The 13,830-nt window shown below is 34.8% G+C and overlaps 1 protein-coding gene across 4 annotated transcripts in view; it reads left to right on the forward strand.

Annotated features, from left to right (window-relative positions):
• Positions 1–13,830, forward strand: part of DPP10 (dipeptidyl peptidase like 10) — a 1,417,953-nt gene that overhangs the window by 864,897 nt on the left and 539,226 nt on the right. For 3 of the 4 annotated variants that reach the window (XM_078327944.1, XM_035306582.3, XM_035306580.3), the window contains exon 2: positions 10,941–11,055. The exons of the other annotated variant lie outside the window; for it this stretch is intronic. In XM_078327944.1, the coding sequence (XP_078184070.1) occupies positions 10,941–11,055 (115 nt within the window). The remainder of the gene's footprint in view (positions 1–10,940; positions 11,056–13,830) is intronic. 4 annotated transcript variants of the gene reach the window in all.

The following is a 13,830-nucleotide window of genomic DNA, read 5'->3' on the forward strand; positions in this document are numbered from 1 at the left end:
TAGGTCTGAGCTGGGGGTGAATGATTTGCATTTATATAAACTCAAGGGTGAAGCTGACCATATTTTGAGTAGCTTGAAGAATGCTTCCCAGACTTCAGCACATAGTAGAGCCTCCTGGAGAGCCTGTTAAACGTGGCTGTCAGGCCTTCCCTGGCTCTGGAGATTCAGAAGGTCTGTGACAGGGTGGAATAATTTTTACTTTCAACAAGCTTTCAGTTGATGCTTACCCTACTGGTCCATGGACTGCACTGAGCTAAGGCACTGTCTAAATAGGTAGACAGAAGCAACCTACTAAGAAGTCCAATTTTGAAAAATAGGAAGGCTTGATCAAAACATGTACTCTTCTTAGCATGGAGTCCTCTCATGAGAGAAACAGGAAAAAATAAAAGTAGGAAACTGAATGACATGAATCTCATGGGCAATTTTAAGGCAGTAGGCACTCTAAATAGCAATTGACTTTGATATGTATGGAAGATGTTTTACATATATAGGGAGAAGATTGTCTGTCTGAATAATGTAGCTGTAGAAAGATCCGTAGCTTTCTGTCTATTTAGAGATCAATTTCGATTTCTACTCCTCTTTTTAAAATTATCCTGTCCATGTATTTTATTTCCAACATTAACATATAAGGTTGATAGAAAATATGGATAGTATAAAAAGTGGTATTGAATGATATCACTAGAAATCCTGTTCATGTAAAGAAAAGATGTGGACCAGCACCAAGGTCTGGGCAATGCCATGGTTTTGAGAAATTGGAAAAGTGGCTAGCAAATAATAAACAGGAAAGTATGGTGTCACAGGAACCAAGAAAGGGTTCTCCTAGGAGGCTTGAGCAGTGAATGGATTGGAATGCTGATAAGAAATATTGTAAGATGATGGAAGAACTGACTCTATGACTTGGCTCCATGGAAATCGTGCTATATCTCATTGGAATGCTTTGCACAACCCCAATTTTCCTTTTTTGCAGAATGAAAGTCTTATGGGAAAATAGAGATTAAAATATAACTAATTCTGTCTATAAATTTTATAGACATAGATAAGATATATATAAATTTTATCTATAATATATAACTAATGTGTTTCTGAGCATGCAACATTTTACCCTGAAATATAATTTTGCTTCTACATTTTTCTGCTCTTATTCATACCACACTTGGCACAGATTTATATTACATTTTGATGACTGATATCCATCAGATATTGTTTTCAAAATTATTCTTTTATATGATTATCTTTCCATCTAAACTTTAAAATCACTTTATTAGTTGAGAAAAAAAGGATTTTATTTGGATTTTCACTGGAATTCCTTTAAACTTGGAGATTAAACTAGGAAGAATGGAATTCTTTACCAAACTGAATTTTCCTTAACAGGGATTTGAAGATTCTGCATATCCTTCAAGTGGTCTTATAAATTCTCTAATACTATTTTGTGGTTTTCTCTCTCTGGACAATACTACTTTCTAAAGACATTTAATATTGTTTTGAACTGCAAATGTTTTTATTGTAGTAAAATATACATAGAATGGCAAACTTTGTTATGTATATTTTTAAGTGTACAGTTTATTGGCATTTAGTACCTTCGCGATGCTGTGCAACCATCAACACCAACTGTCTCTAGAACTTTTTTCACCTTATCAAACTGAAATTGTGTAACCATTAAAAAGATAACTTCCCATATTTTTCCTGTCTTCTGCCCCTAACAACTACCATTCTGGTTTTTGTCACTAAGTATTTGACTAGTTAAGGCACTTCGTTTAAGTGGAATGATACAGTATTTGTCTGTTTGTGACTGGCTTTATTACCCTGAGCACAGTATTTTTAAAGTTCATCTATGTTGTAGCAACTGTCAGGGTTTTCTTCATTTTCAAAGCCAAATAATACTCATATATACATACAAGGCATACATACCACATTTTGTTTTTCTCTTTATTTATCGATGGTCATCTGAGTTGTTTCCACTTTTTGGCTATTGTGAATAATGCTTCTGTAAACAGAGGTATACAAATATCTGTTTGCATCACGGCTTTCAAATGTTTTAGGTATATAATCAGAAGTGGAATTACTATTGATTACTAATGAGAATCCTATTTTACTATTTTGTTAGATATATCACAATATGAATTTCCAGCTACAATTTTGATGTTGTTTTAAATACTCTCAACTTTCTCGTGTATTATTTTTTTCTGATTTTCTTTAGTTTGTACTTAACTTTTATTTTTTCCTTACTTTTTTTTTAAGCTCTCAGAGTGTATTTTAGGCAGTTATTTTAAAATCTTTCTCTACTAAATCTGAAATCTTATTTCTTTAAGGTTGGTGTCTGGAGATGTATTTTGATCCTTTGAATGGACTAGATTTCCTTGTTTCTTTATATGCCTGGTGATCTTTTGTTGAAAATTGGGTGTTTAAAAAAATCATACACTTCTTCCAGTCATTGTAGACTGCATGGAGGAAGATGTTCTGCTCCTAAATAGCCCAGCATGAAAGTTTAAGGGTTTCTCAGGCATTTTCTAGGCAAGTGTCTCTCCTGGGCCTGTCTGTGTGGTGTTCTCTCCCAGTTGCCCCATAGACAGGGCTGCTATTGTTTGTTTGTTTGTTTGTTTATTTTGAAGATTGCCTTTAAATGTTTCATCATCCCTAAGATTTTACCCCTGCTTCTTCCTGAACTCTTGGCTGTTGCTCTGCACTACTGTTTCCATAACATCTTGGCCACAGTTTCCGCATGTCAGCATACTCACAGTTTTCACAAAATATGTTACCCATTATGTTTTCCATGGTTTTCCATGGTTTCCAAACTGCAATTAAAACTGTAGAGTCATTTTCATCCAAGATCTCCAATTGAGGCAAGATGGAAACCAGTCCCTCAGGCACTCCATGGACAGGACAGAACTTTGCAGGTAAATTCCACTGCCCTCCTTCCTTCCTGAGAGAAAAAAAACTAGAGAGCGAGCTACTTTTTTTTACTCCACTCACTGTTCCAAGGTGGGGCAAGCACAAGCAATAATGCCATGAAATGTCCTACCTTTTTCATTGTGGCTTTTTCTTGTTTGGACAGTCACTTGGTTGCAAAGCAGTGAATTTGGCTGGTTACCAGAGCTCCCAAAAACTATTTTAGTGAGTCGCTCGTTTACCTGGTGATCTTGTGGGAAAATGAGAGACTGGAAGCTTTCTAATCTGCCATCTTTCTGACATCAAATCTGTTTGTTTGTATTTTGTCTTTTTTAATACCTTTAGTTGTAGTTTTTAACCCTAAATGTGTCCAGAATCCCAGTTGCTTGGTCCTATCTCAGACTTCTAAATTATGATACTAAAAGTCTAAAACTAACACTACATCATATACTAAGGATAGCCATCATCCTTATTTTGTTTCTGGATAACTGTTAATTCATCTAGCAGTATGTATTAGTTAGTTTTCACACTGCTATAAGTAACTATTTGACACTGGATAATTTACGAAGAAAAGAGTTTAATTGACTCAGTTCCACAGGCTTAACAGGAAGCACGACTGGGTGGCCTCAGGAAACTTACAATCATGGTGGAAGGCAAAGGGGAAGCAAACACATGTTACTGTGGCAGAGTAGGAGAGAGAGTGAGTGAAGGGGGAGGTGCCACACGCTTTTAAACCATGAAATTTTGTGAGAACTCACTGTCATGAGAACAAGAAGAAGGAAATCTACCCTCATGATCCAGTTACCTCCCACTAGGCCCCTTCTCCAATTCAACATGATATTTGGATAGGGACACAAATCCAAACTATATCCAAGTATGTCACCAATAATTGTAATTATTGGGGAGTGATAAATGCAAATTGCAACTGATATTGCCAGTACTTTTATGGAAAAAAATTGTAAACAAACAAACCCAAGCTTAGGCAAAATAGCAAGACTCCCTCTCTACACAAAATACATAGAAAAAAAGTAGCCAGGTACAGTGGTACATGCCTGTGGCCCCAGCTCCTTTGGAGGTGGAGGTGGGAGGATCACATGAACCCAGGAGGTTGAGACTACAGTGAGCCATGATTTTGTACCACAGTTCAGCCTGGGTGGCACAGCAGGACCCTGTCTTAAAAACAAAAACAGGAAAAACAAACAAACCCAAATTAAAATTAAAAAAAAAAAAAAAAAAGAGCAACAAAAGACACTTGCTTGGCATTTCTAACATTGATGCCTTTGGTCTACAGCTCAGATTTCAGTATGAATTAGCACTGCCTTATGTAGGTCAACGGCATCAACCTATAAAGACATAATTTTGAAAACTGTGTAACTTGTGATCAGTAAAAAAATAATTACTTTATTTAGAATAGAGTCCTCTAATCATAGAAGAAGGTTAATAAGAAAACCCTGAATGACATGAAACAATGAGCAATTTTAAGAAGTAATAGGCAGTATAAGTATTAAGTGCAAATTAAATATGAGAAATGATCTCTATAATTAATTTTCTCTATTGGTATTCTTAACTGATGTTTTGCAGGAAACCATGACTGATCTCCTAATGCTGGACCATAGTCCATAATATTTAATTGTTATTTACACTAAACTCTTACATTCAATGACTAAAGTTTTATTTAGTATAATTGCATTTCTTTCTTTAAATTGAGTTTAACTTTTCTTTTTATGGTATTTTTTCAGACATGCTATTCAGACAATATGAACTTAATAAAAATTTAGAATTCTTTTCTTACTTCAATATGTTATAAAATATTTTATTTAAATAGTACAAAAGTTACTTGTTTCTTTGAGGCAAAATTAGATTTTTCCTGCTTCTTTTGGAAACTCTTTGAAAATTATTATAGTTTCTTTTATGCTTATGAATCTAATATGGCTTGTAAATTTTGTCAATTATTTTTGCCAGAAGGAAAAAAATGCACTTTGTTGAAATTTCCAAATACCTATATGTGTATTTTTATACACATTTCAACTCACATTTGTTCGTTTTTTTCTTTTCTTTCTTTCTTTCTTTTTTTTTTTTTTTTTTTTGAGATGGAGTTTTGCTCATATTTCCCAGGCTGGAGTGCACTGGCGCCAGCTCTGCTCACCACAACCCCCGCCTCCCGGGTTCAAGCAATTCTCCTGCCTCAGCCCCCTGAGTAGCTGGGATTACAGGCATATACCACCACACATAGCTAATTTTGTGCTTTTAGTTGATGGGGTTTCTCCATGTTGGTAAGGCTGGTCTCGAGCTCCTGACCTCAGGTGATCTGCCCTCCTTGGCCTCCCTAAGTGCTGGGATTACAGGTATGAGCCACCACGCCCGGCCTCGACTTACTTTTTAAAAAATTCCTCTGATTCCTTTTCCATTTCAGATCTTATATAGTTATGTAATCCCAGTATATCTGGCACCTTTTTTATAGGATGTTGATTGAATATGCAAAGTGAATGTTTTATATCAATATAAGGAAATTAATAATTTTATTTTTTATTTCCCACAGCAACATTTTATGATTTATTCTTTTACCTTTATTTATTTATCCTTGTATTATATTGCTGCCTAGAAAATTCTTCCTTAGACTTGATGCTCACTGTGAACAGTGAGCATAAATTTTAATTTTAATTAAATTTTAATTTGTATTCCCAGCTTCATCTTATGTGATATCCCAAACCTTAACACATTACAGTACATTTTGTTAAATTATAAGTGGTATTATTTAAAGGAAATTCCAATTGATTTTCTGTATCTCAAGGCTATTCAAGTCAGAGCTAAATGTTTCTTAGGTGTGTTGTAAGAGCATGTTTCATTAAAATGGAGTTTATTTCAGGTATCTTTATCTCTAAAATGCTGTTTCTCTAATATCATGAGACAATATAGAAACTTTTTAAAGTATTTCAACTTCCTTTAGGATATTTTCAGATTATCCAGTATAACTGTCTTCGGACTATTTCTAACCTTTTCATATTTGACATTATTTACAGTTGAAAAGGTGAATACCATCAGTAAAATAAAATAAAAAAAAATTCAAACTTTTGAGCTTTTTAACAAAACATGAACTGATAGAAGAGGATGCCCTTTTTTTTAATATTGAGGAACTTTATTGAACTTCTTTGAAAAATTTAAGATTCTATGTGAAGACATATCGAAACAACTAAATATAGGGAAAGGTTAAAAGAAAAGTGAAGAACTAAGTTTTTTAGTGATTGGTTTGATTGTATTAGGAACAGCACTAAGAATCAATGTAAACAATGTTAATACTCTAAAACTAAGAAACCTAAATACATCTTTTCAAACAGAATTGCAGATCTTTTAAAGAACGTTCCCTGTGCTTCTTAGAAAGTAGACAGGTGTGGTTGGAGAAAATCTATTTTTGTTAAAGCACACCCATATTCAATTTAGTCTCATAATTTCAATATCCCAATGATTTTTTCCTTGTATTTTCTTTAAATGTCATGTTTTTAGACTATTTTAATATAGATAGATTATATTTCTCTTCAGAGTACATATGGCAGATAAATAGACTGACGTTTTCCAAAGGAAAGTAAAAGCAGAATACTGTTTAAAAAAAAACAAAGTTTGGCATCCTTTACCTCCTTATGAAGAAAAACAAATCTGATGGTTATATTTTCCCAAATAAAATGGTGTATGACACTTGCATTTTTCCTACTTATGATTTCCAGAATCTTTTCCTTGAACCTAAATAAATAAAAAATGAATTTAGACTTAGATAAACTATCTTTATAATGGTAAGCCTTGTCTTGTAAACTAAGCTGTTCTCTGAAGGGTGATGAGCAATTTGTTGGTGGTAGATATAATGTAAATAGTTAGGTTACAGACTCAGTTTAGTTTGGACTATAGCATTAATGTGTCTCTAGGTAATCACAATACTTCATATAATCTGACATTGAACACAGCATTTCAATGGATGCATCCATCCACTGGAGGGCTCATTTACAAAAGTAGCACCATATATGGATTATTCAATCTTTGTCCCTAAGTTTCTAGACCCCTCCTTGTGATATCATAATCTAACATGCACTCTATTCTGCCACCACAGCATCCAGATGATGATGTTGCAAGCTCCTAACATGTCCCTTGCCTAAGGCTGCTGCACAGAATCATATCTGTTCTGTTGGTCTGGCATGGACAATTTATTGTTTCCAGATGTTGGGTGGTAGGAAGTCATCAAAACAAAGTCAATTAGGATCACTATCATCACCACTTAATTAACTGGCCAGTTACTTTCCAAGCACCTATTAAGAGAACAAGAGATTGTTAACTGATGTAAGGAATCTAAAATTGTCTAAGCCTGGGTGCAGTGACTCATGATTGTAATCCCAGAACTTTGGGAGGCTAACACAGGAGGACTGCTTGAGGCCAGGAGTTTAAGATCAGCCTGGGCAATATAGAAAGCCTAGTCTTTACAATAAATAATTTTAAAAAATTAACTGAGTGTGATGGCACATGCCTGTAGTCCTAGCCACTCAGGAGGTGTCGGCAGGAAGATCACTTGAACCCAGGAGCGAGCTATGATTGTGCCAGGGCACTCCAGTCTGGGTGACAGAGCAAGACCCTCTGAAAAAGATTTTTAATAAAAAAAATTTTTAAGATGTGATTCTTAAGGAGTTAATAACTTTAACAACAGGGATATGATGGATCTTTATACATCGTTTTAAGCAACAGCATCACTACCATTCACGATGATGATGATATTCATTTATGATATTATGAATGATGAGAAAGAGTGCAAGTGTATTGAGGGAGACCATTCCAAACAGTTTGCTTAGTGTAAACTTTCTTATTGTGTACTTAGGTAAGAGACTTTTATGAATTATTTTATTTTAATCCTTCCAACATTTAAAAATAATTATCATTATTATTCCAGTTCAGGTAAAAATATTGAGGCTTAGAATAATTTAGAAGTCTGTTTGTAGCCTCCTAGCTCTCAAGTAGCAGAGTTGTATTCAAACTTATTGGTGCAGTGTATTTTAGGCTTTGTTTTCCAGAGAAAGGAAAGTCATATCTGGCTTATATAACAAAGAGAAACTCCCAAGAGAAGAGACATTTGAGCAGGATGTTGAATGACTGACAGTGTGTATAACGGGATGCATATGAAAGGGGCTGGATGGAACAGAATTAGGAATGGAATGGTGATATGAAGGTTGAAGCACCTGAGGCAAATGTAAGGAAATGATAATCAGAGCATCATGAAATACAGTATTCTTTCTCAAAAGGAGATTTTGCTGGCTGGGGGAGCTGGAGCATGGATATAGATAATTATTTTTCTAGACTCACACATCTGTGTTTGATTCTATAGCTAGTGTAAAGATGTTAAAGAACTTTGAAGAATAAAAGTAATGCAAGTAACACCATGCTTTAGAAATGCAATGGTAATAGAATATAAGGTGGATGTAAAGGGGAGAATTATATTGTGTTCATTAAGTCAGCAGTTCTCAAACAGCGACTTGTAGATGCCTTGGGCATTGATGAGTCATTTCAGGGGAAACACACATTCTTATGTGCATCACTTTATGAACAGAAAAATATGTCTCACTCAAATTTGTTTTACCACTTTTTAAGTGGTAGACTTCCTAGTCAGTCATAATTGGGAAAATAGACATTTATTTGCAAATATTACTGAATTCAGGATAGCATTAATGAATTCCAAATATTACTCTGAATCTTTCCAAATGAAACGTATTGATGTACAATTATGCGTGGGTCTACATAACTTATTGATTTATTGATTCTTTAATGTATTGTTCTAGAAATATTTATCTTTACAAGTGGCATTATAGTGGTTAAATATGATCTTTGTAATCAGATTTTATGAACTGGAACTCCAGCTGTCCCACTTATTAGCAATAAATGGATATGTTACTAATCTCTTTTAATCCCATTTTCTTATCTGCAAATTTGTCGAGATGACACTAATCTTACCTGATTATTTTGAGGATTATGTGAGATTACAAATCTAAAATATTTCCCAGACACATAATAAAATATCTAAGCTGTTATTACTCTTCATTAGATCATGTCTGGTAGACATTACATGATTTTATCATAGTCACAAACTGAAAAGCACAGTCAAAAGTCATTTCTCAAATAGTTTGTCATGAGTTGGAGTGACAGTGTATCAAGATCATAATCAGTTCATTTCGGTTTATAATTTTTTCTTTGATTCTCGTATGGAATGGAAAAGTCAGTTATAATTGTCGCATTGCTATTCATTTCCCCCTTTTTTTTTTTTACAATGTGAAATAATAATACCTGCTTGTCTCCCTTAGAGTTAATACATTGGAAAATATTTGTGGTTCTTGGCCCAGATACCCATTTGCTGTTGGTTACTGACCCTTTTTCACCATCTCAGTTCTTGAGATAAGTATTTCACAATGTATAAACTTGGATTTACAGCAGCAGCCTCTCTGATTCTGTCACTCTACCTTCTGAGTGGCCTTGAAGAAGGGCATTATGATAGAGAATCACCAATCATCACAGCACAGACATTCTGACAAAAACAAAAACAAAAAAAAAAAAACCTCACCTGGAAATCTGCAGGAACATTGTCTTCCAGATAAGGGTTTATGGTCTCAAGACAACTATTCACTGTCTTTATATCACTTCTCTAAAGCTGATAATTTGGGAGACTCACTCTCTTGATTTACGTGAAAAATATGAATGGGAATCTTAAAGTGCAAGAGCAATACAAGTGTTGGGTATTTGAAAAAGAGGTGTGGAGCAAGTCATTGAACAAAAAGTGGAATTGATCTCTCCTGGATTTGGTTTAACAGAATGAAAGACTAACTTAGAGTGATTTATCTGAGAAGGGAAACAACAAACAACCAAATGTTTCCTATGCATGGTTTCTTCTTGTGCTTATTTAGAGTCTAGTTCTTTAAATCTGATGGGTTTATGGCACAATTCAATGCCAAAATCACTATATGAAAATTGGCTTCAATGTTTTAATCTGTGAAACACAGGAACTCATGTACAATTTATTAAATGTTTGCTATTCTGTTTATTTTTGTTTAAAACAAAGCTGCTCTATAGCTTCTTGGGTGATTTGTGCACATGTAGTGAACTGGATACCTTCGTGTTTTGTTTCTTGTATCACCAAATCAGTTAGCTATTTCTGAATAAAGAGACTGTATTGAGAAAGGATGAAAACCAGTTGGGAAATGGGGTAGGAACAAAAAAATGAGAGGCTCAGTGTTTTATAAATTTCATGGCAAAGAAAAGCTGACATTCATTTTAAATCAATGTGGTCTGTGCTTTGCTTCAGTGAATTATGCCCACACATATCTAGTCAACACAGTAGAAACACAGATCATTGGAGCAATGAAAGCTTTACCACATGCATTGTGAAAGATGTACAAGTTTATTTTCCCCATCAACCATACCTTTGTCAATATCATGCATACTGCCCTGTGAGAGAACATCGTTAACCAGATATAGAAGGACTTATTTAATTTAGTTACTACATCCTTTAGTTTTTATGAGTAGTGGGAGATCTGTTTAAAAAAGACCTGTTTGGTTAACAAATGTGTGCTGCTCTGCAGTGAGGGATATTTTGAATGATTTTCCTATTTCTAATCTTTTCCCCCATCCAGTTAGAAAGTAGTCCACAGTGCTTCAGAACATTTATATTTAAATCTTCATTGTAGTTTCATTGTAGCAAGGATAAATGTAAATGGACTCAGTCTATTTCCATAATTATTTTGCAGAGTATTTTGGCTATCATCCTGGTGTTTATAGTCAATTCATTTTCACACCATCTACATTTTGGACAGGAAGCATAAAACTGCTGGTTTATCTCACAGAGAGATCAGATTGCCCCCCAAAAGATAGCCATTTATAATATATGCACTTTTGAATAATTAAATGAACTACCGAAGAGGAAATGGATTCTAATAAGCTTTCAAACTGTGATTGTGCCATGCACTGAATCATTTCTTTATGAATACATTTCTCTTGGAGCATGTATAATTATGAAACTTTTTTTTCTATCTCGGTAGGAACTGGGAAGTAACAGCCCTCCACAGAGAAACTGGAAGGGAATTGCTATTGCTCTGCTGGTGATTTTAGTTGTATGCTCACTCATCACTATGTCAGTCATCCTCTTAACCCCAGGTAATCTGTCTTTATTCCTCTCTTATGATGCTATTGTGGATGATAATTTCACATTCAAATGCCTTAAGAGGGTAGCAATATGTGGTATCTTAGGGCACATTAGCATTGGTTGGAATTTGGAAAAAAAACACAATCAGACATTTTGCAAATGGCACAGTAATTCCGCAGTTCAAATATCATGCAGGATATTTTGGGGAAGCTAAAAATGTAAAATATACAAGTTGAGAATGCCAAGGAGCTTTTATTCTCCATTGCCACTTACAGCCTTACTATGTGTTAGTTTGATAAATGCAGAAGACATTTGACTTTTATTGTGGGTTAAAGATGAGGGAGTGGTATCTGGAGGTTTCCATATATAGATCATAACTCAACTGTATGGAAATGGAAAGAGAGGATTTGATGGAAAAAGTTCGGATCGAAAGAGAGTGAGCTAAGCCTCTACATTTGGACACTTCTTTCTTTCTTTGCCTTTCTTTCCCTGAAGTTTTTACATTCTAACTTTCTGCCTGATCTAAAGAACCTCTGCAAATTGCACTTGCAATGATTTTTGGACTGTGTTCTTCAGATTTAAGAGTTCAACACTAATACGGAAATTATCATTGTGTTTAATTCTTTTGGGGGACTATTTCAAAACCCTGGAGATTTATTACTTTTTAATAGGTACTAATAAGGAAGGCATAGATAAGGGGATTACTATTAAACTCCCCCAATTGTCTTCCAGATACATTCGGCATGTTGCTGCAACCCACCCACCCAACTGTTTTCTCAAAGACTGAACACCCACATATGGCACAGTATTATGAAAAATAGTCATTTCTGGGATATGATTGCATGAATCTGGAAATTAACTGATATTTTAAAATTATAGCCTGTTGTTGAATGTTACTTATTTCCACTTCAGTTTTTGTCTTAGCTTTGTTATATTATGAACCCTTAAACACATTAAACTTATTTCTTGATATACAAAATGCAATTAATGATAACTCTTTTTCAGAGTCATTTAGTCATGTAATTTCCGTGACTAATTATATAAATGACAGTATCAATTGTTCCAGCGGGGCACTTTGTGACATACCATCTTTGTAAAAATATTGACTTTGAAATATATAAACTGCCAAGAATACAGTTGTTAGCTGTTTTTTGGGTTTTATATATATCTATATATATAATTGCATTTTAGGTTTTGGGGTACATGTGAAGAACATGCAAGATTGTTGCATAGATACATACATGGCAATGTGGTTTGCTGCCTTCCTCACCATCACCTATATCTGGCATTTCTCCCCATGTTATCCCTCCCCAACTTCCCACCCTCCCGTCCCTCCCCTAGTTCCCCCCAACAGACCCCAGTGTATGATGCTCTCCTCCCTGTGTCCATGTGTTCTCATTGTTCAACACCCACCTATGAGTGAGAACATGCGGTGTTTGATTTTCTGTTCTTGTGTCAGTTTGCTGAGGATGGTTTCCAGGTTCATCCATGTCCCTACAAAAGACACGAACTCATTGTTTTTTATGGCTGCATAGTATTCCATGGTGTATATGTGCCACATTTTCCCTGTCCAGTCTATTATCGATGGGCATTTGGGTTGGTTCTAAGTCTTTGCTATTGTAAACAGTGCCATAGTGAACATTCATGTGCATGTTAGTTGTTATTTAACATGTGGAGAGGTTGAGAAAGAAATAAAGGGAGCCAGTAGGGGGTAAGGAGAGAAAGGTAATTGTAAAGAAAAAAAGGAAAAATTCCCTGGTAAAAGTTGGCTTATCCAGCATTCTCCCAGGAACCTTTCTTAACTGCCTCATTTGTACAACTGTAATACAATGTAATTAAATAATACAGTGGCTCTAAGTTGCTGCACAATACCAAGAATCATTGTTATAGGAATATGAGTTCCAGTATGGTGTTTCACTTAAACATAAGAAGTTTAACATAATTATAAAAAATGAATGAGCTGATCTTGCTGCTTTCTATTGATGGTTATTAGCCACATGGAGATATTCCTGTCATAATCCCTATGTATTTTCCTGAATTCTTTCTCTTGCATTCTGATTCTAGCATCCTTGTGCCAGTGATTCACTTTCTCAGGTTTTATTTTTACTCACTGAGGCCATATTGATACTTTAGAGTACTTGAGAGTTTGCTGCAACAAAGACCATATAGAGTTAGCCACTCACTAAATTAAACTTTCTCTGCTCAACCCTTTTCAATTTATCTCAGTATAAAACCGCAGCGATGAACCATAATTGAGTTCATTTTTGTCCTGCACTTCTTCATTTATTAAAGCAACAGCAAACATGACATACCTTGGTTTGAGTTCTGTCTCTATAAGACACTAGTTTTGTGCAATTTGGCATGTTATTTAACCTTGTCTCTTACTTTCCTCATCTGTATTTTGAATAGAATATTTATTGCCAACATTGTAGTGTTATTATGGAGGTTAAATGAGATAATGTAGTCCAAGAGTTTTGCACAGTATCTAGCACTGCTGCTGCTATTCCTTTGATTATTGCCATTATTCAGTACTTATTGACCACCAGAAACCATACCAAGCAGTGTTACATAAAGGATATTTCCCAGAAAAGGTATAAAACATCTCAGGAATATAGATCTTTCTGACTTCAATTTTAGCTATGAAAAATGAAAAGGGACACAATATTTAACCTGGAGTTAGTCTTCTGGGGTCAAATTATTCATGCATGCATTCATCCAATAGGTAATTATGGAATACTTACCACATTGTAGGTGCTATGGTAGTTGGCCCTGCACTTTCACTATTT

The sequence above is a fragment of the Callithrix jacchus genome, chromosome 6, assembly GCF_049354715.1.
Source record: "Callithrix jacchus isolate 240 chromosome 6, calJac240_pri, whole genome shotgun sequence".
Classification (NCBI taxonomy): domain Eukaryota; kingdom Metazoa; phylum Chordata; class Mammalia; order Primates; family Cebidae; genus Callithrix; species Callithrix jacchus.